The following is a 26,511-nucleotide window of genomic DNA, read 5'->3' as shown; positions in this document are numbered from 1 at the left end:
AAAGGCATTCTGGGAAACATAGTAAACCATTAAAATGCAGTAGAAGTAGAGGAGGCAGGATGAGGGAAAGTGGCTTCACCAAAAAAGTAAAGTACAACACTTCAACAATGAACTGAACATCACAGACTGGTGATATTTAAGATCTGAAGGGGATTTCTGGGAGCGTATCTATGTTCCCAGGGTCCTATGTTCCCAGGGTCCTATGTTCCCAGGGTCCTAAGTTCCCAATGCCCTATGTTCCCAGTGTCCTATGTTCCCAAGGTGCTGTGTTCCCAGGATCCTATGTTCCCAGGGTCCTAAGTTCCCAATGTCCCATGTTCCCAGGGTCCTATGTTCCCAGGGTCCTATGTTCCCAAGGTCCTATGTTCCCAGGGTCCTATGTTCCCAAGGTCCTATGTTCCCAAGGTCCTATGTTCCCAAGGTCCTATGTTCCCAGGGTCCTAAGTTCTCTATGTCCCATGTTCCCAGGGTCCTATGTTCCCCAGTTCAATATTCTGTTAACACACATTAACCCAATGGTTATCATTTTATTTGATTTTGAAGGTCTCTAAAAAAAATTGTTACATCTGTGGTGTTCTGGGTCAAATCTGACCCGGCAGAGAATATTAAAGAGTCTGGGTGGTTCTGTGGATAAAAAATTTTTTCAAACTTGACTCAAACTCTTGGGGGAACATCTTTTTCAGGTTCCCATTATGTGCTGTATAGAGCTGGGGAACATAGGACCCTGGGAACATAAGACCCTGGGAACATAGGATCTTGGGAACATAAGACCTTGGGAACATAGGACCCTGGGAACATAGGACCTTGAGAACATAGGACCCTGGGAACATAAGAACTTGGGAACATAGGAACTTGGGAACATAGGACCTTGGGAACATAGGACCTTGGGAACATAGGACCTTGGGAACATAGGACCTTGGGAACATAGGACCCTGGGAACATAGGACCTTGGGAACATAGGACCCTGGGAACATAGGAATGACTCTGGATTTTTCCTTTAAAATGCATTTGCTTGTGTTACAATGAAATGTTTCTACATTAAAAAAAACCTTTAAGCCTCTCTACAAGCCGTTACATGACAGCGAGGGCCGGCTGTCACACCAGGATCCTTACTAAAAAAAAAAAAAACTTAATTAGTCCTGAATGTGTCCGGCGGCCGGCCATCAGCAGGTGATCAGTGTGAGTCCATAACGAACGGCGAGGAGTTTAGTGAGCGGACTGATTCCCCGGCGGCAGGTAAAGTTCGGCGTGAAGCGGCTCTAAGTGGGTGAGAGCCAGTCGGAAAGGTCAGCCGAGATAATGTATGTGATGGGTTCGGGTTCTCTGGGACCCCTGGGTGCCCGGGAGTCTGTCCCCCCCCCCCTCCCCCCTCCGCCCCCCCTCGGTGTGGTGATAGATGGCCGGTGCTGTGGAGCCCCGGGGCAGACGAGCCGCCCGCCGCCACCGCCACTAATGACGGAGAGAAAGGTCATTCTGTCACCGTCCTCTCTGTCTCTGTCTAACACACACACACACACACACACACTCACACACACACACACACACACACACACACACACACACACACACACACACACACGCCCGGCGGTGTCTCACAGCACAGATCAGATGAAGGTAAATCCATAAAACCAGGAGGTGAGCAGAGTGAGCCGGTCGTCATGTGGACCGGCGGAGCAGCAGGGAGGCAGAGGAGGAGAAACCAAGCGCTCCTCACTTCATCCTGACTTTGGTTTCCTGGAACAGAGTTTCTTCTTCTCCTCTTTTTATTCTCTCTCGTCTCCCTTTTTTCTCTTGCAAACACCGGACTGTCCAGACGAAATGTTCCAGGCTTCCTGCTCATGTTTCATTTTAAAACTCCAAACTTTTTCCAGACTTCAATTTCTTGACTGGATTTTGATTTCTGCTCAAAATGACCACAGGTGGAAAGTAACTAAGTACATTTACTCAAGTACTGTACTTAAATACAATTTTGAGGTACTTTACTTTACCTGAGTATTTCCATTATATGCTACTTTGTACTTATACTCCACTACATTTTAGAGGGAAATATTGTACTTTTTACTCCATTACATTTATTTCACAGCTATAGTTACTAGTTACTTTTCAGATCAATATTTTGTATTTAAAACATTTGATCATCTTTATAAAATAACTATAAAATAGCATTGTTATAGATTAGACTACCCAAAAGTATAGCTAAATTGTTAAGATTAGCTTCACGTTGACAACTTTAAAATGCTGCTTACATGTACATGTATGTCAATAAATCAGTATTAATATTCCAATAATTTATGAAAAATATAACTCTCTAAATGGGGACAGTTTGCATAATGAGTACGTTTACTTTGATACTCTAAGTACAGTTTGCTGCCAATACTTATGTACTTTTACTTAAGTAAGATTTTGAATGCAGGACTTTTACTTGTAATGGAGTATCTTTACATTGTTGTATTGCTACTTTTACTGAAGTAAAAGATCTCAGTACTTCTTCCATCACTGTATGTCCTCACCACTTAAGAGAGAAGCTGATCAATGGGACAATCTACCAAAAACTTGTGTATTCCTTTATTCCTATTCAGGTTCACGGGGGCCTATGGGCAGTTTAGAGTCTCCAATCAGCCGGACTAGCAGCAGGAAACCCAGGAGAACGGGATAACAAGCAAAAACTCTGCACACAGAAACGACCAGGAATCAAACCGGCAACCTTCCAGCTGTGCAGCCGCAGTGTTGCAGTTTAAAATCAGTGCATATATCAATAAAGCAAGATAGCATTGATAGTTCAAGCAATCAAGTGCATATAGTAATAAAACAAGAGCAGCAACCATCCATGACAACACACAAACAAACAGACAAATAAAACAAAACTAAACAAACCACGAAACAAAGAAAACAAATCCAAACAAAACACAAAACATTTTTTTTACCAAATAAAACAAAACAAGACAAATAAACCAAAACAAAACAAATCACAAAACATTTTTAGCATGAACTCAAATACACAAATAATGACTAGTTGGTGTCATGATTACAGTTCTGGCCGAGTTTTAACCAGGACTTGACTGTTGTAGAAAACTTTTTAAAATCCTGAATCTGTTTTGAACTGGCAGGTAGGAAGTTCCATTGGGTTTTGCCTTTAATTGAGAATGCAGTTTGTGCAAAGGAAGTCTTACAGTGTCTGACTCTACAGTTTCCTTCTGATGTACTTCGGGTGTTAACGGCAGTATAGTGAAGTCTAGTTATGAAAGGCAGCAGGTTCAGCAGAAATGGTCATTATGTTTTTGTGTAATGAACAAGTTATGATGTCTGCTGAGACAAGTAACAGCTTTGACTTCAGAACAGATTACAGAACAGAACAGGAATTCAACTTGGAGCGAAACACTGCTTCACTTTTGAGGCAGTGGAAGAGAAAGGAGACGGCTCCCTCTAGAGGAACATCGACACACTGCAGCTCCTCAGAAGCTGCTTTCAAACGGGAACAGGATGATCTGCTCTGAATTACCACAACAGCCTGATTCTCATTTCTCTCTCTCAGAAGAAATGACTTCTTCAACCGTGGAAAGAATTTGACTGGAAATCAACAATCAGGTATTTGAATACACCTCTCGTCATTTCTTCATATGTGAAAGAACCTTCTGTGGCATTATGTTGGAGAAAATGTGGAAAAATAGGGGACCACACACATAACTTTTGGGATCAGCCAATAATTCATGGGTTCTGGAAAAGTGTTAAAGAAGAAATTGACAATATTTTAGATGTGGATGTCCCCCCAGATCCATTGTTATTTTTGTTAGGAGCTGTACCTAAAGGAATATATAGCACAGATCAGAGGTATATACTGCGGATACTTTTATTGATTGCCAAGAAGATGATAACTGTGAACTGGAAGGATGCAAAACCACCAACCATAACTCAGTGGGTGCAGAGACTGAAAAGGGTTTACGTAATGGAACGAATGACTGCAAGTCTGCAACTGAAAATGGATTCTTTCATACAAAGGTGGACTTGTGTTACGCTATGCCTAGGTGTTTAACTAAGTGAGACGGGTTGATGTAACAAAATGTGTTATTATGATGGAAATACCACCAAAAATGCCATTCTTCTGTTCCTTGGTAACTGATCCTGCTTTGCTGCAAATGCCCCCCTCTTTTGTAAATGTCTGTTTCTTTATCTATTTTTTTTTTATTTTTTTTTATTTCTATGAGGTCCTATGTCAGGGAATGTTTTGTTCTGTAAAATAATGTAAACATTTAAATAAAAAAAAGAAGAAATGACTTCTAAGCCAAGGGTGAAGATGTAGTTTGACGCACTTAGTTTAATGATGTCTGTGTAATGATGAGATATAACCTCACTCACTTCTGTAATTCACAACACCATTGATTTGTTTTATAAATGCAACTTCTAAATTAGGATTCAAAGAGACCCATCATAGATAAATAACACCAATATCAATGAATTAGCCATAATGCATACTGAACAAAAATATAAACACAACATTTTTGCACACAAAAGGCTTATTTCTCTCAAATTTTGTTAACAAATTTGTTTCAAATCCATGTTAGTGAGCACTTCTCCTTTGCCAAGATAATCCATCCACCTGACAGGTGTGGCATATCAAGATGCTGATTAAACAGCATGATTATTGCACAGGTGTGCCTTGGGCTGGTCACTCTAAAATGTGCAGTTTTATCTTGAAAAAAGACATTTATTAGGCACTGAACTATGGATCTCACATGACTAGGGCTACAGATATGCATTTTTTGAAAACCAGTCAGTATCTGCTGTGAGCACCGTTTGCCTCATGCAGTGCGACACATCTCCTTCACATAGAGTTGATCAGGTTGTTGATTGTGGGCTGTGGAGAGTTGGTCCACTCCTCTTCAATGGCTGTGCCAAGTTGCTGGATATCGGCAGGAAGTGGAACACGCTGTCGTACAGCAGATCCAGAGCGTCCCAAACATGCTCAGTGGGTGACATGTCTGGTGAGTATGAGGCCATGAAGAACTGGGATGTTTTCAGCTTCCAGGAGTTGTGTACAGATCCTTGCAACATGGAGCCGTGCATTATCCTGCTGCAACATGAGCTCTGGACATTCCTGCAGTCAGCATGCTAATTGCACGCTCCCTCAAAACTTGCAACATCTGTGGCATTGTGTTGTGTGATAAAACTGCACATTTTAGAGCGGCCTTTTATTGTGACCAGCCCAAGGCTCACCTGTGTAATAATCATGCCGTTTAATCAATTTGAGAGAAATAAGCCTTTTGTGTGCACAGAAAACGTCTTAGATCTTTTATTTCAACTCATGAAAAATGGGAGCAAAAACAAAAGTTTTTGTTCAGTGTATTTTAGCAAAATGGAAGCCTAACTTACATTGTTACTGCTTTTCAAATGTAAATTAAAAAAAATAAGTGAGTGAGTGACAATGAATTTACAGCTTCATCAGAGATCTTCATTTTTATTGATCTTTATATTCAGATCACAAGTGAATTCAAGGTGTAGCCCAATCCCATCAACCAAGCCTCCATTAATTATTAATAAAATAGAGTCATAGAGAGGAGAAAAAAACAAAAAAAAAAACAGCTAATAAAACATTGTTTACAGCAGTTACCTTATTTCAGCATTTATTTTTTCAGCCGTCCATTTGGCATTATTAGAAAGAACAGACAGATCATTTCTCTGTGAGCGTTGTTAACCTGTCACTGTGTTTGTTTGCTGCTGTGTTGATCGTTGTGTTTGATGCTCAGTTTTCTGCACCGGCCGAACAAACTGTCTGTCCATTGGGACAATAAATGGATTTGTGTGGAAACCCCACATGTGGATAACGAGTAAAAACACGGTTCAGTCTTCAGCCGCCTTCTCCTTCAGCGCCACCTCGGAGCGGACGGCGCTCCTCATGGCTCTCTGCATCACCCAGGTGGCCAGATGGACCCCGAGGAACGCCCCCCCCGCCACCCACAGCCAGTTCCTCCTCAGCCAGCTCTGAGCTTTCATTCTGACTAAGTCTTTTCCTGCAGCTTCACCTACTGAGTCCTGCAGGAGAGAGAGAGAGAGAGAGAGAGAGAGAGAGAGAGAGAGAGAGAGAGAGAGAGAGAGAGAGAGAGAGAGAGAGAGAGAGAGAGAGAGAGAGAGAGAGAGAGAGAGAGAGAGAGAGAGAGAGAGAGAGAGAGAGAGAGAGAGAGAGAGAGAGAGAGAGAGAGAGAGAGAGAGAGAGAGAGAGAGAGAGAGAGAGAGAGAGAGAGAGAATAAGAGAGGTAGAGAGTGAAAGAAAGAGGTAGAAAAGCATAGAGAAGAAACAGAAAGAGAAATGAAGAGAAAGAAGAGAGATATGAAATAAGAGAGGTAGAGAGTGAAAGAAAGAAAGAAAGAGAGAGAGGAAATAAGAGAGGTAGAGAGTGAAAGAAAGAGAAAGAAGAGAGATATGAAATAAGAGAGGTAGAGAGTGAAAGAAAGAAAGAAGAGAGATATGAAATAAGAGAGGTAGAGTGAAAGAAAGAAAGAGGTAGAAAAGCATAGAGAAGAAACAGAAAGAGAAATGAAGAGAAAGAAGACAGATATGAAATAAGAGAGGTAGAGAGTGAAAGAAAGAAAGAAAGAAAGAAAGAGAGAGAAAAAACAGAATATGGTTAATGCACCGGTTACAGTGGTAATCCACAAGTTCCTTTTTTTTTTTTTTTTTTGTTGACATCTTTGGAGCTAAGCAAGGAATCTGTAAAGCAGGAAAAGTCAGCTGTGCATGTGGGCCTGCAGTACAGTCTGCACTGTAGCGGATGGAAAGTCCACACCTTCGTTTTAGAAGCCGAAGTTTCAAACACATTGTAACTTGGCGATGGCACCGACAGTAATTTGTTTATTTGCTGATATTTTGGGTGTTTTCATAGTAAATTTTGACTGATAAATGTGTCAGCTCTTTCTTAAGATTATTATTTGGCATTTCCGCTTTATTAGACAGTCACAGTAGAGAGAGAGACAGGAAAGATGGGTGTGAGGGGGAGATGAGCGGGCCGGATTCAAAAACGTATTTTTGAGATGTGACTGGAAGGGACCGGACTCTCTCAGACCTGCTGTGTGACTGTGAGCAAACAACGTTAACTCAGCTAGAGCTTCTTCTGTCGGGTAACGTTCAGTAAATATCAGCATGGCCACTCATCTTTATGCTAGCAGCTGAACAGTATCGCTGGTGCAATTTCAGAGCATAAACTAATTAACCAACAGCAGGTTAAGTGTGATTAGCAAAAACAAGATGGTCAGATTAACAATACAGATTTCTTTATTTTACCTTTTAAACCCACCCCACCTATTCAATGGTAAGGAAACTCTGGGAGACATTGGTGCCTTTAAAACAGGCATTTTCAATTAAAAAATTCCATACTTTTTCCAGACCTTGATTTGTTTTGAAGATTTTGTCTGGTGTTCAATATGATTTACGCAGATAGACATCTTGCCCCTGCTAACTAGGTCATATCACTGTATAGATGAAGATTGTTCTTCACAGAGACAAATATCAGAATATGTGAGATGATTGGCAGGGTTCCTACACGGTTTCCGTTTTTAAATTCCATATTTTTCCCAGACCCTATGTTCTTGACCGGATTTGATTTTGGTGGGTATTTGATATAATGCATGCTGACAGCGGCTGGGTAATAAGAGCGTCCCTCTATCTGAACATTATTCTTCACATCAACAAAAACTGTGGACTCAAAGTGGCTCTACAACAACATAAAAGCTAGAATGATGTGTGTATCGGACCTGAAGCGCAACATTTTCCATACTTTTCCAGACATTTTTTCAAATTCCCAAACTATTCAAGACCTGGAAATGATCAAACTCATTTTTAATACTTTCCCAGACTTTCAAGACCTGTGTAGGAACTCTGTTAAAAGAAGAAATAACATTACAAAAACATTACTGAACAATTAAATGAATAAATGTTTTTCAGTAGCTGTGGTCAGGAGGAACCTCCATCATATCAGAGGTGGACGACACCGACTGGCTGATAAAAGGCTGATTCCCCCCTGCTATAAGATAACAAGCACAGAACCAGCTGGTGATACCTCAGTCTGGACTCTGGACTACTTGGCCTTGGAAGCCGGAGGTGAAACATAAGCCACGATCCCAGGCTCGGGGATATACTCGTCTCTGTCTTTCCGTAGCAGCGGGTTTGCCTTCAGAGCGTACCAGCCCCAGTGGATCAGCCCCAGACTCGTTCCCATAACAATCAAGACTTTGTAGCTCCTCCAGAAATCCCGCAGGCCCATGACTGAACGGCACTCGGCTGGGGAAGAAACACACAAGGATGAATGTCGACTCTACGATGGAGACGATGACTTCGCGGCCCACATGAGCCCCGATTTGTACCGTTCTCTCTTGCAAGGAAATATCTGGCAGTCTAAGTTAGTGATTCTCAACCTTTTTCATATCAAGGACCCCTAATTTAGTCCACATTAGAGCCACGGACCCCATTTGATGAGTTTTTGTCTCTCAGACCCAAATCTGAGAATATTTTTGTTGTTAGATAACTATTTTGATAATCGATTACTCGGTTTGAGTAATCTTTTAAGAAAAATAAGTCAAAATTCTCTGATTCCAGCTTCTTAAATGTGAATATTTTCTGGTTTCTTTCCTCCTCTATGACAGTAAACTGAATATCTTTGGGTTGTGGACAAAACAAGACATTTGAGGACGTCATCTTGGGCTTTGGGAAACACTGATCCACATTTTTCACCATTTTCTGACATTTTATAGACCAAACAACTAATCGATTAATCGAGAAAATAATCGACAGATTAATCGACAATGAAAATAATCGTTAGTTGCGGCCCTAGTTAGATATGATTTTGTCCAGAAAACTATCTGTATTGTAGGTAGAGAGATAACAGTGAAACTATGATCAAAACAGTCATTCTTCTACATTCTGTAATTGTGTTCACTTCTTGTAAATTAAATAATGCTGAAGTTTAACAATTCATCAATTTGCTGGGGACCCCCTGGAACCCCCTCAAGGCCCCCCGGTGGTCCCCGGACCCCACGTTGAGAACCACTGGTCTAAGTTGCCTTGTTCATGGGCAAACGTGGAACATGACTTCAGACCTTTTCACCTTTCACAAATCATTATGGTCTCCTGGTAAAACTGCATACAGATCAGCTACCAAGCAGCTGCTTTTTATTTCAATAAAATCTCAACCGTTGGGACTGGCTTCTGCCCTCATGGCATTTTGGTGGAAGAAGATTATAGGAATAAAAGGTGAATCAACTAACAATAGACAGGTTGAAATAAGTTGTGCTTGGTGTATAGTAGTGTGTAAGTTTGGCTTGATATATTCTCCATACGAGAGAGAACTAACGGCACATGTCAGAGCTACACATACTGGTAGTCAGTTATTTTCTGCAGTCATATTCTCCTTTTGATTTTACACATGAAGTCGTCCCTGCTCTGCACATTAATATACACTCACTCACCGAGCACTTTATTAGGAACACCTGCACACCTGCTTATTCATGCAATTATCCATTCAGCCAATCATGTGGCAGCAGTGCAATGCATCAGATCATGCAGATACAGGTCAGCAGCTTCAGTTCATGTTCACATCAAACATCAGAACGGGGAACAAATGTGATCTCAGTGACTTTGACCGCGGCGTGGCTGCTGGTGCCAGACGGGCTGCTTTGAGTATTTCTGAACCTGCTGATCTCCTGGGATTTTCACACACAGCAGTCTGTAGAGTTCACACAGAACAGAGCGAAAAACAAAAAAACATCCAGTGAGCGGAGGTTCTGCGGACAGAAACGCCTTGTTGATGAGAGAGGTCAGAGGAGAGCGGCCAGACTGGTTGGAGCTGACAGAAAGGCTTCAGTAACTCAGATAACCTCTTTACAGCTGTGGAGAGCAGAAAAGCATCCCAGAATGCAACACGTCCAACCTGGAGGCGGATGGCACTTTCAGGGTTCTGCCGTATTTGGTGACCCATCAGATTCTGTGACCTGCAGTGTTGGTTCGGTTGGTTCGGTTTAGGCATGAGGAGTGAGATGGTTGGGGTTAGGGTAAGAATATCAGGGCAGGTCACAGAATCGGATGGGTCACCAAATTCAGTGTAACACCGGTCAACACTGAGCTGAAAGCTGATACCTGCCCAGTATTAGTAAGGTCTTCCTAATGAAGTGCTCGGTGAGTGTATGGCTGTACAGTTTAAAATACTCAATGACACATGCTGGCAGACACAGAGCAAGAGTAAACACACAGAGGAGCCAGTTAATATAAACAACGTATATAAAGTACATTAACAGAGTGCTAACCTGGCAGTACGGTCACACACAGAGAGTTACCTAACTAGCATTGAGCAAAGCGATCATTAGCTTTCTGATGTTAGCCAACCGCTGGCTAGCCGCCTGATCAGGCTGTTCACCGTGAAGACAGGTGAGGCAGAACATTAACATTCACAAAATTATAATAATAAAAAAACACTAAAGAAACAAACTGGATAAAATAACTGAACCGGTCTCACCTTCAGGAATCAGCTGTTTCTCCTGCGCCGACCATGATTTCGAGGTCCTGAATTAGGCGACTTGCAGATGCCTGAACCTTTTAAAGCTAAAGTTTTACATAAACAGCGTTACGTGCGACATGGATATTTGATCGAATACTAAATTTGATGAAAATTTTACCACTAATAAATAATGCTAAATTAAATACGAAGCCTAATTGATGTCAACAAGCTTATACAACTTTTTTTGCAGTCAGGCAGTAATTTAGTCACCTAATTTTCACGCACTAAGCTTAAGAAACTTTATAGCGTAGAAAGCGTTTAACATATTATTATTATACTTATTCAAACCTAGGGGCTTTTTATTTGAGTATAAATTGTACAACAATATATGGCAAATCATACACCAACAGTAGTAGGCTCTTTAGAAAACGGAGCACACAATGTAAACAGAATTATAACATAAAAAAAAAAAATAGAATAAAGTAGCTAAGGGGTCTTCTAATAATTTTAAGGCATCAATAATGTTCAGTAGATTTTTTGCTTTTTTCTTTTCCATATACTTCAGTGATTTGCAGTACAGTGAAAGTTCTCTCATAAAAACCACCAATAAGGGTTGTGTCTTAATACATTTACATTTATGGATATAAAATTTACCTAAAATAAATGAAGTATTCAACAGAAATTCAGTTTTTTTTATCCTCCATTATGATTCCAAATGTAATATCATTTCTGGTAAAATGGGATAGAGAAAAGATTTTTGATTCTAGCCAATCATAGATATCACACCAGAAAGTGTTGCTATGAAGACAGAAGAAAAATAAGTGATCCGTAGTCTCTATTCTTCATCACAGAATATACAGCTATTGTGATCAAAGTTGAACCTTTGTCTAAGGAGTTCTCCTGAAGGACCTTCCTGGTGCTACAGACGGACTGAACTATTCAGTAGTGATGCTGAGGGACTTTAGTGATGGCAAAACGAAGCTTTCTGAAGCAATAAGGCTTTCACAAGCTTTTCAACACAGTGCTCGTTAGTGGCACCTGGTGGTCAAAAGGACGAAGAGCAGCTATGAATCTTCTGTGTCTATAGTTTTGCATTTTTCATTAGTTTTTATTTTTATTTCGTTTTGATTTTTTCTTTTCAATTTCAGTTTAGTTTTAATTAGTTTTTAAAGCGGGTTTACTAGTTTAGTTTAGTTTTTTTTTTTGAAAATGCTTAGTTTTAGTTTAGTTTTTATTAGTCTCAGTGTTAGTTTTAGTCTTTTTTGTAATATGGGGTATTTGTCAGGGGCGAGATTCAAAAATTCAAAATACTAGGCTTATGTATGAAATAAATTGACAAAGACGAAAACTAAAGACATTTTCTCTATAATTTTAGTTTATTTTAGTTAGTTTTGTAAACACACAATACAGTTTCAGTCAGTTATCGTTTTTTGTAAAGCCTTGTTTTTATTTTATTGCGGTTGGCAGTGTATATATAATGCCTGCGGGACCTCTTTCCTGAACCTCTCTTGTACCCCGTTATTGCACCCGGACATCACTGCCGCCCCGTCACAACACTGACCTACACATGCGTTCTTATCAATAACACACTGGGCGAGTGTCTGTTTAATGCTTTTAAGAAGCGACTCTGCGTCCAACCCTTCTGCTGGAGTGAAGTGCAAGAATTCTTCAAGCACTGTTTCGTTATTCAAATACCGCACCACCACTGATATTTGCTCCTTTTTACTCAAGTCTTTACTTTCATCCACCATGATGGCAAAATGTCCAGCCTCCGTGATTTCTGCACTTATTTGACGTCCTACCATACCTGCCATAATACCCATAACTTCATTTTGGACATCATGATGGGTGTATTTTGCATTTCCAGGATTGTCCTCTATTTTTTTAGCTACAGTCTTATCAAACTGCCCAATTACACTGAGCAACTCAACAAAGTTTCCCCTATTGCCAGATCCATCTTCCTCCCAGCGTCCTCGCTGGGCAATGCCTTGGCACGCAGTATAGTGTAGAGACTCAACCACTACTCTCATATACTCACGATTTTCTTACACAATCTTTGAATGTCCTTTATCAAGCATATTTCCCAATCTTCCCAGTCTTGTTTTCTCCATCTGAATTCGGCCCATGCCTCCATTGCAAACTTATGAGCTGCACTTACATGGTGGGTCTTGAAAGCTGTTGTAGCTTTCCGCCAGTTGCGGTAACCGGTGACAGTGAAGGTAGACTCAGAATGGAACCCATGTCCTCCACACAGGAAATGCCTGTATGTGAAGCAGAACGTAGTATCTTTCGTGATTGAATATTCCAGCCAGGAGCACAGGTCAAACCAGCCACGAATAAAACTCCTTTGCTGATTGCCAAACTGTTGCGAAGGGTACTTTTTCAAGGCTGGCCGACGGGATTCCCACTAGCACTAAGAACCGCTTGAAAAGTTGACGTTGGAATATCATCATCCACGTTCTCTTCCTGCTCCATTTCTTGTTCCTCTACTTCGCCCTCAAAACTCCTTCAATGACGAACTGCTGTCGTCTTCATCCCCACTTACTTCTTTCTGCATGTCACTTTCAATTAAAACAGGCTGAGAAACCACTGATTCCTCTGGGTGAGGTCGTTTTTTCACTAGAAATCGATCAATTTTCACAGCGGCCAAAATAATGCACGCTAGCTTGTAAACAAATGAGAGCAAGAGGACGTGTCTGTAGTGTGGAGTTGCGTTTTGGAGTGCGGTCTGCAATGAATTCAGTTATTATTAATGTTTTCAGTTGCTTTGTGTATGTGTGTGTGTGTGTGTGTGTTATAAAGTTCAAGTGCCTTGTTCTATTGCTACCCGTATAGCGTGGCTGTGGCTCACTCAACAATAAATCGTCTTCTGATTAGGAATGAACCTGCATTCCGTGTGTGAACTGTCCATAGCTAAATATGGCACTATGCTGCTTTGACATACAGCATGTTGGTGTTCAAGTTTGCTGTCTGTTGTAGTGTAAAATGTTCTAAAACTGGTGTAAAATGTTGGCCATTCAAATTAATACAAAAATCATTAATGTTGAGCAGCATTTAATATGACGTCATTATGTAGACTTTCTCTCAGCACCCCCAACTCTGACTGACTTCCAGCATCCCTGCTTGTAAAAGCACAATGTACAGTAAATAAATCTCGCGTGATTGAGAGTGAGTGACATCACAAGCTTAAGTGAGCTTAGATCAGTTTAACTGATCTGAGGACAGCAAAGGCAAGACATTGACAACAAATAAGCAGAAGTGTAGAGTGGATCTGACCTTAGACCAGCACAGAGTTAATAACTTTATGGCATATACTGCGTGGGTGCTATGGTAATTGGGGGCATTGTTTGACTAGATCAACTGGAGAATCAAGCTGTATTCAAAACTATAAAGAGAGAGCAGCTGCAATTTGTATGTCAAATTTTGGTTAATTTCTTGGTGGTGCTATAGTGGTGCTATTGTTTCTACTGGTGCACCAACAAGCACCACCTCAGCACTGCCACTGCTCCCTCGTCTCTGCCATGCTCTGTTAGGACAGAGAGAAAGATGTTAATTACCGTTAAACAACTTGGTTCAAATGGACAAACACTAAGGCTTTTACTCTGAAATGTTGGTGCGTGCTGTCCGGAGGTCAGAGCCTGTCCCATCCACACCTCCGCAACACCTTATTCCTTTTCTGTATTGACAGAAAAGGAGTGCATTCGTGCATTCGTTTATAAGTATCCCAGGCCCAAATTTGGCAAGTTAAATGCAGCAGTTGAGGAGAATGCTTTATTACTTTCGTGAAAAGCATTAGAGCAAGAGTCCGTAGAGTACTGGCACGATGACTTCATTGATTAACACACCTTGAACCGGAAAGGGAGCAGCGAACCAGTGAAATCACCAGGTGTAGTCTTTGGTCGGAAGGAAAACCTGCAGGCGCTCTGCCCTCCATGGCAGGAGATTGGACCGCTGGTTTAAACAGACCAACAGAGTTCACATAGGCAAGGGCTCGTCCAGGATTTGAACCCGGGACCTCTCGCACCCAAAGCGAGAATCATACCCCTAGACCAACGAGCCAGCGACAGGAGACGCTCCTCTGTCGCTGCCACACCGATCCCTGTCGGGTTATTTACTTTCGCTACTTGGATTCCCGGCCAGCGCGTTCTTTTACAAGGATCCGGGGCCCCAAAGCTGTTGCGTGCAAGCCAATGCTGAGCGGGGCTCGATGCAAATGTTTCTCTTTTTCACTTTTGTGAAAGGCATTAGCGCAAGAGACCGGCACACCAAATGTGGAACGCTGGTTGGACATCCAGTCATATTGGCTCACGCCATCCTAGTAGTGTGCGTTCAACTACTCCACAGCGATCCCTGTCAGGTTATTTACTTTCGCTACTTGGATTCCCGGCCAGCGCGTTCTTTTACAAGGATCCGGGGCCCCAAAGCTGTTGCGTGCAAGCCAATGCTGAGCGGGGCTCGATGCAAATGTTTCTCTTTTTCACTTTTGTGAAAGGCATTAGCGCAAGAGACCGGCACACCAAATGTGGAACGCTGGTTGGACATCCAGTCATATTGGCTCACGCCATCCTAGTAGTGTGCGTTCAACTACTCCACACCGATCCCTGTCAGGTTATTTACTTTGGCAAGAGCGCCTCGGTTTAGCAAAGATCCCTTTGTTTAAACGGACCTGCCAAACAGCAGAGCACGGATTTGCAAATCTCTGGCTGACAAGGGCTCGTCCGGGATTTGAACCCGGGACCTCTCGCACCCGAAGCGAGAATCATTCCCCTAGACCAACGAGCCAGCCAGGGGACGGGCTCCTCAAGTTCGTAAACGGAGGCTGGCTTCATCAGAGAAGTTTATAAAAGCACATCAGCAACAGCTTGAGCAGAAGGAGCTGGGAGGATGGCCGAGCGATCAAAGGCGCTGCGCTCAGGTGGCAGAAGTGGGATTCTGGTTGAAACAGAGCGACCAAAGAGAAGGACGCAGACCTACAGAGCTCACACGGGCAAGGGCTCGTCCGGGATTTGAACCCGGGACCTCTCGCACCCAAAGCGAGAATCATACCCCTAGACCAACGAGCCAGCGACCGGTGGCGCTCCTCTGCCTTGAAACCGGAGGCCGGCTTCATTTCCCGCCGAAGCAATATGTTCACATGCTGATGGGCGAAACATTTAAACAGCCCAGTACAAACCCACCCAGATACTGTACGGTTTGTAAGCACTCAAGCGAGCCGGCAAAGCGTGTGAGCACTGGTGGTATAGTGGAAAGCATAGCTGCTTCCCAAGCAGTTGACCCGGGTTCGATTCCCGGCCAGTGCATTCGTTTATAAGTGCCCCAGGGCTAAAATTTGGCAAGTTAAACGCAGCAGTTGAGGAGAAGGCTTTGTTACTTTTGCGAAAAGCATTAGAGCAAGAGGCCGTAGAGTACTGGCACGATGACTTCATTGGTTAGCACGCCTTCAACCGGAAAGGGAGCAGCGAACCAGTGAAATCACCGGGTGTAGTCTTTGGTCGGAAGGAAAACCTGCAGGCGCTCGGACCGCTGGTTTAAACAGACCAACCAAAGACTAGGACACAGGCCAACAGAGTTCACACTGGCGAGGGCTCGTCCGGGATTTCAACCCGGGACCTCTCGCACCCAAAGCGAGAATCATACCCCTAGACCAACGAGCCAGCGACGGGAGACGCTCCTCTGTCGCTGCCACACCGATCCCTGTCGGGTTATTTACTTTCGCTACTTGGATTCCCGGCCAGCGCGTTCTTTTACAAGGATCCGGGGCCCCAAAGCTGTTGCGTGCAAGCCAATGCTGAGCGGGGCTCGATGCAAATGTTTCTCTTTTTCACTTTTGTGAAAGGCATTAGCGCAAGAGACCGGCACACCAAATGTGGAACGCTGGTTGGACATCCAGTCATATTGGCTCACGCCATCCTAGTAGTGTGCGTTCAACTACTCCACAGCGATCCCTGTCAGGTTATTTACTTTCGCTACTTGGATTCCCGGCCAGCGCGTTCTTTTACAAGGATCCGGGGCCCCAAAGCTGTTGCGTGCAAGCCAATGCTGAGCGGGGCTCGATGCAAATGTTTCTCTTTTTCACTTTTGTGAAAGGCATTAGCGCAAGAGACCGGCACACCAAATGTGGAACGCTGGTTGGACATCCAGTCATATTGGCTCACGCCATCCTAGTAGTGTGCGTTCAACTACTCCACACCGATCCCTGTCAGGTTATTTACTTTGGCAAGAGCGCCTCGGTTTAGCAAAGATCCCTTTGTTTAAACGGACCTGCCAAACAGCAGAGCACGGATTTGCAAATCTCTGGCTGACAAGGGCTCGTCCGGGATTTGAACCCGGGACCTCTCGCACCCGAAGCGAGAATCATTCCCCTAGACCAACGAGCCAGCCAGGGGACGGGCTCCTCAAGTTCGTAAACGGAGGCTGGCTTCATCAGAGAAGTTTATAAAAGCACATCAGCAACAGCTTGAGCAGAAGGAGCTGGGAGGATGGCCGAGCGATCAAAGGCGCTGCGCTCAGGTGGCAGAAGTGGGATTCTGGTTGAAACAGAGCGACCAAAGAGAAGGACGCAGACCTACAGAGCTCACACGGGCAAGGGCTCGTCCGGGATTTGAACCCGGGACCTCTCGCACCCAAAGCGAGAATCATACCCCTAGACCAACGAGCCAGCTACCGGTGGCGCTCCTCTGCCTTGAAACCGGAGGCCGGCTTCATTTCCCGCCGAAGCAATATGTTCACATGCTGATGGGCTAAACATTTAAACAGCCCAGTACAAACCCACCCAGATACTGTACGGTTTGTAAGCACTCAAGCGAGCCGGCAAAGCGTGTGAGCACTGGTGGTATAGTGGAAAGCATAGCTGCTTCCCAAGCAGTTGACCCGGGTTCGATTCCTGGCCAGTGCATTCGTTTATAAGTGCCCCAGGGCTAAAATTTGGCAAGTTAAACGCAGCAGTTGAGGAGAAGGCTTTGTTACTTTTGCGAAAAGCATTAGAGCAAGAGGCCGTAGAGTACTGGCACGATGACTTCATTGGTTAGCACGCCTTCAACCGGAAAGGGAGCAGCGAACCAGTGAAATCACCGGGTGTAGTCTTTGGTCGGAAGGAAAACCTGCAGGCGCTCGGACCGCTGGTTTAAACAGACCAACCAAAGACTAGGACACAGGCCAACAGAGTTCACACTGGCGAGGGCTCGTCCGGGATTTCAACCCGGGACCTCTCGCACCCAAAGCGAGAATCATACCCCTAGACCAACGAGCCAGCGACGGGAGACGCTCCTCTGTCGCTGCCACACCGATCCCTGTCGGGTTATTTACTTTCGCTACTTGGATTCCCGGCCAGCGCGTTCTTTTACAAGGATCCGGGGCCCCAAAGCTGTTGCGTGCAAGCCAATGCTGAGCGGGGCTCGATGCAAATGTTTCTCTTTTTCACTTTTGTGAAAGGCATTAGCGCAAGAGACCGGCACACCAAATGTGGAACGCTGGTTGGACATCCAGTCATATTGGCTCACGCCATCCTAGTAGTGTGCGTTCAACTACTCCACAGCGATCCCTGTCAGGTTATTTACTTTCGCTACTTGGATTCCCGGCCAGCGCGTTCTTTTACAAGGATCCGGGGCCCCAAAGCTGTTGCGTGCAAGCCAATGCTGAGCGGGGCTCGATGCAAATGTTTCTCTTTTTCACTTTTGTGAAAGGCATTAGCGCAAGAGACCGGCACACCAAATGTGGAACGCTGGTTGGACATCCAGTCATATTGGCTCACGCCATCCTAGTAGTGTGCGTTCAACTACTCCACACCGATCCCTGTCAGGTTATTTACTTTGGCAAGAGCGCCTCGGTGTAGCAAAGATCCCTTTGTTTAAACGGACCTGCCAAACAGCAGAGCACGGATTTGCAAATCTCTGGCTGACAAGGGCTCGTCCGGGATTTGAACCCGGGACCTCTCGCACCCGAAGCGAGAATCATTCCCCTAGACCAACGAGCCAGCCAGGGGACGGGCTCCTCAAGTTCGTAAACGGAGGCTGGCTTCATCAGAGAAGTTTATAAAAGCACATCAGCAACAGCTTGAGCAGAAGGAGCTGGGAGGATGGCCGAGCGATCAAAGGCGCTGCGCTCAGGTGGCAGAAGTGGGATTCTGGTTGAAACAGAGCGACCAAAGAGAAGGACGCAGACCTACAGAGCTCACACGGGCAAGGGCTCGTCCGGGATTTGAACCCGGGACCTCTCGCACCCAAAGCGAGAATCATACCCCTAGACCAACGAGCCAGCGACCGGTGGCGCTCCTCTGCCTTGAAACCGGAGGCCGGCTTCATTTCCCGCCGAAGCAATATGTTCACATGCTGATGGGCGAAACATTTAAACAGCCCAGTACAAACCCACCCAGATACTGTACGGTTTGTAAGCACTCAAGCGAGCCGGCAAAGCGTGTGAGCACTGGTGGTATAGTGGAAAGCATAGCTGCTTCCCAAGCAGTTGACCCGGGTTCGATTCCCGGCCAGTGCATTCGTTTATAAGTGCCCCAGGGCTAAAATTTGGCAAGTTAAACGCAGCAGTTGAGGAGAAGGCTTTGTTACTTTTGCGAAAAGCATTAGAGCAAGAGGCCGTAGAGTACTGGCACGATGACTTCATTGGTTAGCACGCCTTCAACCGGAAAGGGAGCAGCGAACCAGTGAAATCACCGGGTGTAGTCTTTGGTCGGAAGGAAAACCTGCAGGCGCTCGGACCGCTGGTTTAAACAGACCAACCAAAGACTAGGACACAGGCCAACAGAGTTCACACTGGCGAGGGCTCGTCCGGGATTTCAACCCGGGACCTCTCGCACCCAAAGCGAGAATCATACCCCTAGACCAACGAGCCAGCGACGGGAGACGCTCCTCTGTCGCTGCCACACCGATCCCTGTCGGGTTATTTACTTTCGCTACTTGGATTCCCGGCCAGCGCGTTCTTTTACAAGGATCCGGGGCCCCAAAGCTGTTGCGTGCAAGCCAATGCTGAGCGGGGCTCGATGCAAATGTTTCTCTTTTTCACTTTTGTGAAAGGCATTAGCGCAAGAGACCGGCACACCAAATGTGGAACGCTGGTTGGACATCCAGTCATATTGGCTCACGCCATCCTAGTAGTGTGCGTTCAACTACTCCACAGCGATCCCTGTCAGGTTATTTACTTTCGCTACTTGGATTCCCGGCCAGCGCGTTCTTTTACAAGGATCCGGGGCCCCAAAGCTGTTGCGTGCAAGCCAATGCTGAGCGGGGCTCGATGCAAATGTTTCTCTTTTTCACTTTTGTGAAAGGCATTAGCGCAAGAGACCGGCACACCAAATGTGGAACGCTGGTTGGACATCCAGTCATATTGGCTCACGCCATCCTAGTAGTGTGCGTTCAACTACTCCACACCGATCCCTGTCAGGTTATTTACTTTGGCAAGAGCGCCTCGGTGTAGCAAAGATCCCTTTGTTTAAACGGACCTGCCAAACAGCAGAGCACGGATTTGCAAATCTCTGGCTGACAAGGGCTCGTCCGGGATTTGAACCCGGGACCTCTCGCACCCGAAGCGAGAATCATTCCCCTAGACCAACGAGCCAGCCAGGGGACGGGCTCCTCAAGTTCGTAAACGGAGGCTGGCTTCATCAGAGAAGTTTATAAAAGCACATCAGCAACAGCTTGAGCAGAAGGAGCTGGGAGGATGGCCGAGCGATCAAAGGCGCTGCGCTCAGGTGGCAGAAGTGGGATTCTGGTTGAAACAGAGCGACCAAAGAGAAGGACGCAGACCTACAGAGCTCACACGGGCAAGGGCTCGTCCGGGATTTGAACCCGGGACCTCTCGCACCCAAAGCGAGAATCATACCCCTAGACCAACGAGCCAGCGACCGGTGGCGCTCCTCTGCCTTGAAACCGGAGGCCGGCTTCATTTCCCGCCGAAGCAATATGTTCACATGCTGATGGGCGAAACATTTAAACAGCCCAGTACAAACCCACCCAGATACTGTACGGTTTGTAAGCACTCAAGCGAGCCGGCAAAGCGTGTGAGCACTGGTGGTATAGTGGAAAGCATAGCTGCTTCCCAAGCAGTTGACCCGGGTTCGATTCCTGGCCAGTGCATTCGTTTATAAGTGCCCCAGGGCTAAAATTTGGCAAGTTAAACGCAGCAGTTGAGGAGAAGGCTTTGTTACTTTTGCGAAAAGCATTAGAGCAAGAGGCCGTAGAGTACTGGCACGATGACTTCATTGGTTAGCACGCCTTCAACCGGAAAGGGAGCAGCGAACCAGTGAAATCACCGGGTGTAGTCTTTGGTCGGAAGGAAAACCTGCAGGCGCTCGGACCGCTGGTTTAAACAGACCAACCAAAGACTAGGACACAGGCCAACAGAGTTCACACTGGCGAGGGCTCGTCCGGGATTTCAACCCGGGACCTCTCGCACCCAAAGCGAGAATCATACCCCTAGACCAACGAGCCAGCGACGGGAGACGCTCCTCTGTCGCTGCCACACCGATCCCTGTCGGGTTATTTACTTTCGCTACTTGGATTCCCGGCCAGCGCGTTCTTTTACAAGGATCCGGGGCCCCAAAGCTGTTGCGTGCAAGCCAATGCTGAGCGGGGCTCGATGCAAATGTTTCTCTTTTTCACTTTTGTGAAAGGCATTAGCGCAAGAGACCGGCACACCAAATGTGGAACGCTGGTTGGACATCCAGTCATATTGGCTCACGCCATCCTAGTAGTGTGCGTTCAACTACTCCACAGCGATCCCTGTCAGGTTATTTACTTTCGCTACTTGGATTCCCGGCCAGCGCGTTCTTTTACAAGGATCCGGGGCCCCAAAGCTGTTGCGTGCAAGCCAATGCTGAGCGGGGCTCGATGCAAATGTTTCTCTTTTTCACTTTTGTGAAAGGCATTAGCGCAAGAGACCGGCACACCAAATGTGGAACGCTGGTTGGACATCCAGTCATATTGGCTCACGCCATCCTAGTAGTGTGCGTTCAACTACTCCACACCGATCCCTGTCAGGTTATTTACTTTGGCAAGAGCGCCTCGGTTTAGCAAAGATCCCTTTGTTTAAACGGACCTGCCAAACAGCAGAGCACGGATTTGCAAATCTCTGGCTGACAAGGGCTCGTCCGGGATTTGAACCCGGGACCTCTCGCACCCGAAGCGAGAATCATTCCCCTAGACCAACGAGCCAGCCAGGGGACGGGCTCCTCAAGTTCGTAAACGGAGGCTGGCTTCATCAGAGAAGTTTATAAAAGCACATCAGCAACAGCTTGAGCAGAAGGAGCTGGGAGGATGGCCGAGCGATCAAAGGCGCTGCGCTCAGGTGGCAGAAGTGGGATTCTGGTTGAAACAGAGCGACCAAAGAGAAGGACGCAGACCTACAGAGCTCACACGGGCAAGGGCTCGTCCGGGATTTGAACCCGGGACCTCTCGCACCCAAAGCGAGAATCATACCCCTAGACCAACGAGCCAGCGACCGGTGGCGCTCCTCTGCCTTGAAACCGGAGGCCGGCTTCATTTCCCGCCGAAGCAATATGTTCACATGCTGATGGGCGAAACATTTAAACAGCCCAGTACAAACCCACCCAGATACTGTACGGTTTGTAAGCACTCAAGCGAGCCGGCAAAGCGTGTGAGCACTGGTGGTATAGTGGAAAGCATAGCTGCTTCCCAAGCAGTTGACCCGGGTTCGATTCCCGGCCAGTGCATTCGTTTATAAGTGCCCCAGGGCTAAAATTTGGCAAGTTAAACGCAGCAGTTGAGGAGAAGGCTTTGTTACTTTTGCGAAAAGCATTAGAGCAAGAGGCCGTAGAGTACTGGCACGATGACTTCATTGGTTAGCACGCCTTCAACCGGAAAGGGAGCAGCGAACCAGTGAAATCACCGGGTGTAGTCTTTGGTCGGAAGGAAAACCTGCAGGCGCTCGGACCGCTGGTTTAAACAGACCAACCAAAGACTAGGACACAGGCCAACAGAGTTCACACTGGCGAGGGCTCGTCCGGGATTTCAACCCGGGACCTCTCGCACCCAAAGCGAGAATCATACCCCTAGACCAACGAGCCAGCGACGGGAGACGCTCCTCTGTCGCTGCCACACCGATCCCTGTCGGGTTATTTACTTTCGCTACTTGGATTCCCGGCCAGCGCGTTCTTTTACAAGGATCCGGGGCCCCAAAGCTGTTGCGTGCAAGCCAATGCTGAGCGGGGCTCGATGCAAATGTTTCTCTTTTTCACTTTTGTGAAAGGCATTAGCGCAAGAGACCGGCACACCAAATGTGGAACGCTGGTTGGACATCCAGTCATATTGGCTCACGCCATCCTAGTAGTGTGCGTTCAACTACTCCACAGCGATCCCTGTCAGGTTATTTACTTTCGCTACTTGGATTCCCGGCCAGCGCGTTCTTTTACAAGGATCCGGGGCCCCAAAGCTGTTGCGTGCAAGCCAATGCTGAGCGGGGCTCGATGCAAATGTTTCTCTTTTTCACTTTTGTGAAAGGCATTAGCGCAAGAGACCGGCACACCAAATGTGGAACGCTGGTTGGACATCCAGTCATATTGGCTCACGCCATCCTAGTAGTGTGCGTTCAACTACTCCACACCGATCCCTGTCAGGTTATTTACTTTGGCAAGAGCGCCTCGGTTTAGCAAAGATCCCTTTGTTTAAACGGACCTGCCAAACAGCAGAGCACGGATTTGCAAATCTCTGGCTGACAAGGGCTCGTCCGGGATTTGAACCCTGGACCTCTCGCACCCGAAGCGAGAATCATTCCCCTAGACCAACGAGCCAGCCAGGGGACGGGCTCCTCAAGTTCGTAAACGGAGGCTGGCTTCATCAGAGAAGTTTATAAAAGCACATCAGCAACAGCTTGAGCAGAAGGAGCTGGGAGGATGGCCGAGCGATCAAAGGCGCTGCGCTCAGGTGGCAGAAGTGGGATTCTGGTTGAAACAGAGCGACCAAAGAGAAGGACGCAGACCTACAGAGCTCACACGGGCAAGGGCTCGTCCGGGATTTGAACCCGGGACCTCTCGCACCCAAAGCGAGAATCATACCCCTAGACCAACGAGCCAGCGACCGGTGGCGCTCCTCTGCCTTGAAACCGGAGGCCGGCTTCATTTCCCGCCGAAGCAATATGTTCACATGCTGATGGGCGAAACATTTAAACAGCCCAGTACAAACCCACCCAGATACTGTACGGTTTGTAAGCACTCAAGCGAGCCGGCAAAGCGTGTGAGCACTGGTGGTATAGTGGAAAGCATAGCTGCTTCCCAAGCAGTTGACCCGGGTTCGATTCCCGGCCAGTGCATTCGTTTATAAGTGCCCCAGGGCTAAAATTTGGCAAGTTAAACGCAGCAGTTGAGGAGAAGGCTTTGTTACTTTTGCGAAAAGCATTAGAGCAAGAGGCCGTAGAGTACTGGCACGATGACTTCATTGGTTAGCACGCCTTCAACCGGAAAGGGAGCAGCGAACCAGTGAAATCACCGGGTGTAGTCTTTGGTCGGAAGGAAAACCTGCAGGCGCTCGGACCGCTGGTTTAAACAGACCAACCAAAGACTAGGACACAGGCCAACAGAGTTCACACTGGCGAGGGCTCGTCCGGGATTTCAACCCGGGACCTCTCGCACCCAAAGCGAGAATCATACCCCTAGACCAACGAGCCAGCGACGGGAGACGCTCCTCTGTCGCTGCCACACCGATCCCTGTCGGGTTATTTACTTTCGCTACTTGGATTCCCGGCCAGCGCGTTCTTTTACAAGGATCCGGGGCCCCAAAGCTGTTGCGTGCAAGCCAATGCTGAGCGGGGCTCGATGCAAATGTTTCTCTTTTTCACTTTTGTGAAAGGCATTAGCGCAAGAGACCGGCACACCAAATGTGGAACGCTGGTTGGACATCCAGTCATATTGGCTCACGCCATCCTAGTAGTGTGCGTTCAACTACTCCACACCGATCCCTGTCAGGTTATTTACTTTGGCAAGAGCGCCTCGGTTTAGCAAAGATCCCTTTGTTTAAACGGACCTGCCAAACAGCAGAGCACGGATTTGCAAATCTCTGGCTGACAAGGGCTCGTCCGGGATTTGAACCCGGGACCTCTCGCACCCGAAGCGAGAATCATTCCCCTAGACCAACGAGCCAGCCAGGGGACGGGCTCCTCAAGTTCGTAAACGGAGGCTGGCTTCATCAGAGAAGTTTATAAAAGCACATCAGCAACAGCTTGAGCAGAAGGAGCTGGGAGGATGGCCGAGCGATCAAAGGCGCTGCGCTCAGGTGGCAGAAGTGGGATTCTGGTTGAAACAGAGCGACCAAAGAGTAGGACGCAGACCTACAGAGCTCACACGGGCAAGGGCTCGTCCGGGATTTGAACCCGGGACCTCTCGCACCCAAAGCGAGAATCATACCCCTAGACCAACGAGCCAGCGACCGGTGGCGCTCCTCTGCCTTGAAACCGGAGGCCGGCTTCATTTCCCGCCGAAGCAATATGTTCACATGCTGATGGGCGAAACATTTAAACAGCCCAGTACAAACCCACCCAGATACTGTACGGTTTGTAAGCACTCAAGCGAGCCGGCAAAGCGTGTGAGCACTGGTGGTATAGTGGAAAGCATAGCTGCTTCCCAAGCAGTTGACCCGGGTTCGATTCCCGGCCAGTGCATTCGTTTATAAGTGCCCCAGGGCTAAAATTTGGCAAGTTAAACGCAGCAGTTGAGGAGAAGGCTTTGTTACTTTTGCGAAAAGCATTAGAGCAAGAGGCCGTAGAGTACTGGCACGATGACTTCATTGGTTAGCACGCCTTCAACCGGAAAGGGAGCAGCGAACCAGTGAAATCACCGGGTGTAGTCTTTGGTCGGAAGGAAAACCTGCAGGCGCTCGGACCGCTGGTTTAAACAGACCAACCAAAGACTAGGACACAGGCCAACAGAGTTCACACTGGCGAGGGCTCGTCCGGGATTTCAACCCGGGACCTCTCGCACCCAAAGCGAGAATCATACCCCTAGACCAACGAGCCAGCGACGGGAGACGCTCCTCTGTCGCTGCCACACCGATCCCTGTCGGGTTATTTACTTTCGCTACTTGGATTCCCGGCCAGCGCGTTCTTTTACAAGGATCCGGGGCCCCAAAGCTGTTGCGTGCAAGCCAATGCTGAGCGGGGCTCGATGCAAATGTTTCTCTTTTTCACTTTTGTGAAAGGCATTAGCGCAAGAGACCGGCACACCAAATGTGGAACGCTGGTTGGACATCCAGTCATATTGGCTCACGCCATCCTAGTAGTGTGCGTTCAACTACTCCACAGCGATCCCTGTCAGGTTATTTACTTTCGCTACTTGGATTCCCGGCCAGCGCGTTCTTTTACAAGGATCCGGGGCCCCAAAGCTGTTGCGTGCAAGCCAATGCTGAGCGGGGCTCGATGCAAATGTTTCTCTTTTTCACTTTTGTGAAAGGCATTAGCGCAAGAGACCGGCACACCAAATGTGGAACGCTGGTTGGACATCCAGTCATATTGGCTCACGCCATCCTAGTAGTGTGCGTTCAACTACTCCACACCGATCCCTGTCAGGTTATTTACTTTGGCAAGAGCGCCTCGGTTTAGCAAAGATCCCTTTGTTTAAACGGACCTGCCAAACAGCAGAGCACGGATTTGCAAATCTCTGGCTGACAAGGGCTCGTCCGGGATTTGAACCCTGGACCTCTCGCACCCGAAGCGAGAATCATTCCCCTAGACCAACGAGCCAGCCAGGGGACGGGCTCCTCAAGTTCGTAAACGGAGGCTGGCTTCATCAGAGAAGTTTATAAAAGCACATCAGCAACAGCTTGAGCAGAAGGAGCTGGGAGGATGGCCGAGCGATCAAAGGCGCTGCGCTCAGGTGGCAGAAGTGGGATTCTGGTTTAAACAGAGCGACCAAAGAGAAGGACGCAGACCTACAGAGCTCACACGGGCAAGGGCTCGTCCGGGATTTGAACCCGGGACCTCTCGCACCCAAAGCGAGAATCATACCCCTAGACCAACGAGCCAGCGACCGGTGGCGCTCCTCTGCCTTGAAACCGGAGGCCGGCTTCATTTCCCGCCG

The 26,511-nt window shown here is 46.9% G+C and overlaps 1 protein-coding gene and 31 non-coding genes across 32 annotated transcripts; 7 read left to right on the top strand and 25 right to left on the bottom strand.

Moving 5' to 3' along the window:
• Positions 1-5,347: 5,347 nt before the first annotated feature.
• On the bottom strand, positions 5,348-8,187 carry LOC139664917 (uncharacterized). Its single transcript, XM_071543917.1, has 2 exons — positions 8,049-8,187; positions 5,348-6,027 (listed from the first exon to the last, which is right to left on the bottom strand). Exon 2 carries the CDS (start codon positions 5,986-5,988, stop codon positions 5,836-5,838), a length of 153 nt encoding a protein of 50 aa, XP_071400018.1. The 5' UTR covers positions 5,989-6,027; positions 8,049-8,187; the 3' UTR covers positions 5,348-5,835.
• A 6,278-nt stretch (positions 8,188-14,465) lies between these two features.
• Positions 14,466-14,537, bottom strand: trnap-ugg (transfer RNA proline (anticodon UGG)). The gene has a single exon. It is a non-coding gene; the product is annotated as a tRNA-Pro (tRNA).
• A 651-nt stretch (positions 14,538-15,188) lies between these two features.
• trnap-cgg (transfer RNA proline (anticodon CGG)) lies at positions 15,189-15,260 on the bottom strand. The gene has a single exon. It is a non-coding gene; the product is annotated as a tRNA-Pro (tRNA).
• A 209-nt stretch (positions 15,261-15,469) lies between these two features.
• On the bottom strand, positions 15,470-15,541 carry trnap-ugg (transfer RNA proline (anticodon UGG)). The gene has a single exon. It is a non-coding gene; the product is annotated as a tRNA-Pro (tRNA).
• Positions 15,542-15,706: 165 nt separating this feature from the next.
• On the top strand, positions 15,707-15,778 carry trnag-ccc (transfer RNA glycine (anticodon CCC)). The gene has a single exon. It is a non-coding gene; the product is annotated as a tRNA-Gly (tRNA).
• A 282-nt stretch (positions 15,779-16,060) lies between these two features.
• trnap-ugg (transfer RNA proline (anticodon UGG)) lies at positions 16,061-16,132 on the bottom strand. Its single transcript has one exon. It is a non-coding gene; the product is annotated as a tRNA-Pro (tRNA).
• A 651-nt stretch (positions 16,133-16,783) lies between these two features.
• Positions 16,784-16,855, bottom strand: trnap-cgg (transfer RNA proline (anticodon CGG)). Its single transcript has one exon. It is a non-coding gene; the product is annotated as a tRNA-Pro (tRNA).
• A 209-nt stretch (positions 16,856-17,064) lies between these two features.
• On the bottom strand, positions 17,065-17,136 carry trnap-ugg (transfer RNA proline (anticodon UGG)). Its single transcript has one exon. It is a non-coding gene; the product is annotated as a tRNA-Pro (tRNA).
• Positions 17,137-17,301: 165 nt separating this feature from the next.
• trnag-ccc (transfer RNA glycine (anticodon CCC)) lies at positions 17,302-17,373 on the top strand. Its single transcript has one exon. It is a non-coding gene; the product is annotated as a tRNA-Gly (tRNA).
• A 282-nt stretch (positions 17,374-17,655) lies between these two features.
• trnap-ugg (transfer RNA proline (anticodon UGG)) lies at positions 17,656-17,727 on the bottom strand. Its single transcript has one exon. It is a non-coding gene; the product is annotated as a tRNA-Pro (tRNA).
• Positions 17,728-18,378: 651 nt separating this feature from the next.
• trnap-cgg (transfer RNA proline (anticodon CGG)) lies at positions 18,379-18,450 on the bottom strand. Its single transcript has one exon. It is a non-coding gene; the product is annotated as a tRNA-Pro (tRNA).
• A 209-nt stretch (positions 18,451-18,659) lies between these two features.
• trnap-ugg (transfer RNA proline (anticodon UGG)) lies at positions 18,660-18,731 on the bottom strand. Its single transcript has one exon. It is a non-coding gene; the product is annotated as a tRNA-Pro (tRNA).
• A 165-nt stretch (positions 18,732-18,896) lies between these two features.
• On the top strand, positions 18,897-18,968 carry trnag-ccc (transfer RNA glycine (anticodon CCC)). The gene has a single exon. It is a non-coding gene; the product is annotated as a tRNA-Gly (tRNA).
• A 282-nt stretch (positions 18,969-19,250) lies between these two features.
• On the bottom strand, positions 19,251-19,322 carry trnap-ugg (transfer RNA proline (anticodon UGG)). The gene has a single exon. It is a non-coding gene; the product is annotated as a tRNA-Pro (tRNA).
• A 651-nt stretch (positions 19,323-19,973) lies between these two features.
• trnap-cgg (transfer RNA proline (anticodon CGG)) lies at positions 19,974-20,045 on the bottom strand. The gene has a single exon. It is a non-coding gene; the product is annotated as a tRNA-Pro (tRNA).
• Positions 20,046-20,254: 209 nt separating this feature from the next.
• On the bottom strand, positions 20,255-20,326 carry trnap-ugg (transfer RNA proline (anticodon UGG)). The gene has a single exon. It is a non-coding gene; the product is annotated as a tRNA-Pro (tRNA).
• Positions 20,327-20,491: 165 nt separating this feature from the next.
• On the top strand, positions 20,492-20,563 carry trnag-ccc (transfer RNA glycine (anticodon CCC)). The gene has a single exon. It is a non-coding gene; the product is annotated as a tRNA-Gly (tRNA).
• Positions 20,564-20,845: 282 nt separating this feature from the next.
• On the bottom strand, positions 20,846-20,917 carry trnap-ugg (transfer RNA proline (anticodon UGG)). Its single transcript has one exon. It is a non-coding gene; the product is annotated as a tRNA-Pro (tRNA).
• Positions 20,918-21,568: 651 nt separating this feature from the next.
• Positions 21,569-21,640, bottom strand: trnap-cgg (transfer RNA proline (anticodon CGG)). The gene has a single exon. It is a non-coding gene; the product is annotated as a tRNA-Pro (tRNA).
• Positions 21,641-21,849: 209 nt separating this feature from the next.
• On the bottom strand, positions 21,850-21,921 carry trnap-ugg (transfer RNA proline (anticodon UGG)). The gene has a single exon. It is a non-coding gene; the product is annotated as a tRNA-Pro (tRNA).
• A 165-nt stretch (positions 21,922-22,086) lies between these two features.
• trnag-ccc (transfer RNA glycine (anticodon CCC)) lies at positions 22,087-22,158 on the top strand. Its single transcript has one exon. It is a non-coding gene; the product is annotated as a tRNA-Gly (tRNA).
• A 282-nt stretch (positions 22,159-22,440) lies between these two features.
• On the bottom strand, positions 22,441-22,512 carry trnap-ugg (transfer RNA proline (anticodon UGG)). The gene has a single exon. It is a non-coding gene; the product is annotated as a tRNA-Pro (tRNA).
• Positions 22,513-23,163: 651 nt separating this feature from the next.
• Positions 23,164-23,235, bottom strand: trnap-cgg (transfer RNA proline (anticodon CGG)). The gene has a single exon. It is a non-coding gene; the product is annotated as a tRNA-Pro (tRNA).
• A 209-nt stretch (positions 23,236-23,444) lies between these two features.
• trnap-ugg (transfer RNA proline (anticodon UGG)) lies at positions 23,445-23,516 on the bottom strand. Its single transcript has one exon. It is a non-coding gene; the product is annotated as a tRNA-Pro (tRNA).
• Positions 23,517-23,681: 165 nt separating this feature from the next.
• On the top strand, positions 23,682-23,753 carry trnag-ccc (transfer RNA glycine (anticodon CCC)). Its single transcript has one exon. It is a non-coding gene; the product is annotated as a tRNA-Gly (tRNA).
• Positions 23,754-24,035: 282 nt separating this feature from the next.
• Positions 24,036-24,107, bottom strand: trnap-ugg (transfer RNA proline (anticodon UGG)). The gene has a single exon. It is a non-coding gene; the product is annotated as a tRNA-Pro (tRNA).
• Positions 24,108-24,507: 400 nt separating this feature from the next.
• trnap-cgg (transfer RNA proline (anticodon CGG)) lies at positions 24,508-24,579 on the bottom strand. Its single transcript has one exon. It is a non-coding gene; the product is annotated as a tRNA-Pro (tRNA).
• Positions 24,580-24,788: 209 nt separating this feature from the next.
• On the bottom strand, positions 24,789-24,860 carry trnap-ugg (transfer RNA proline (anticodon UGG)). The gene has a single exon. It is a non-coding gene; the product is annotated as a tRNA-Pro (tRNA).
• Positions 24,861-25,025: 165 nt separating this feature from the next.
• trnag-ccc (transfer RNA glycine (anticodon CCC)) lies at positions 25,026-25,097 on the top strand. Its single transcript has one exon. It is a non-coding gene; the product is annotated as a tRNA-Gly (tRNA).
• A 282-nt stretch (positions 25,098-25,379) lies between these two features.
• trnap-ugg (transfer RNA proline (anticodon UGG)) lies at positions 25,380-25,451 on the bottom strand. The gene has a single exon. It is a non-coding gene; the product is annotated as a tRNA-Pro (tRNA).
• Positions 25,452-26,102: 651 nt separating this feature from the next.
• trnap-cgg (transfer RNA proline (anticodon CGG)) lies at positions 26,103-26,174 on the bottom strand. The gene has a single exon. It is a non-coding gene; the product is annotated as a tRNA-Pro (tRNA).
• A 209-nt stretch (positions 26,175-26,383) lies between these two features.
• Positions 26,384-26,455, bottom strand: trnap-ugg (transfer RNA proline (anticodon UGG)). The gene has a single exon. It is a non-coding gene; the product is annotated as a tRNA-Pro (tRNA).
• Between the last annotated feature and the right edge of the window lie 56 nt (positions 26,456-26,511).

The sequence above is a fragment of the Centroberyx affinis genome, unplaced genomic scaffold (assembly GCF_046629955.1).
Source record: "Centroberyx affinis isolate AG114_WGS23_722 - 3 ecotype Tasmania unplaced genomic scaffold, CSIRO-AGI_Caff_v1 ptg004408l_1, whole genome shotgun sequence".
NCBI lineage: Eukaryota > Metazoa > Chordata > Actinopteri > Beryciformes > Berycidae > Centroberyx > Centroberyx affinis.
This window is presented reverse-complemented; position numbering and strand designations above follow the sequence as displayed.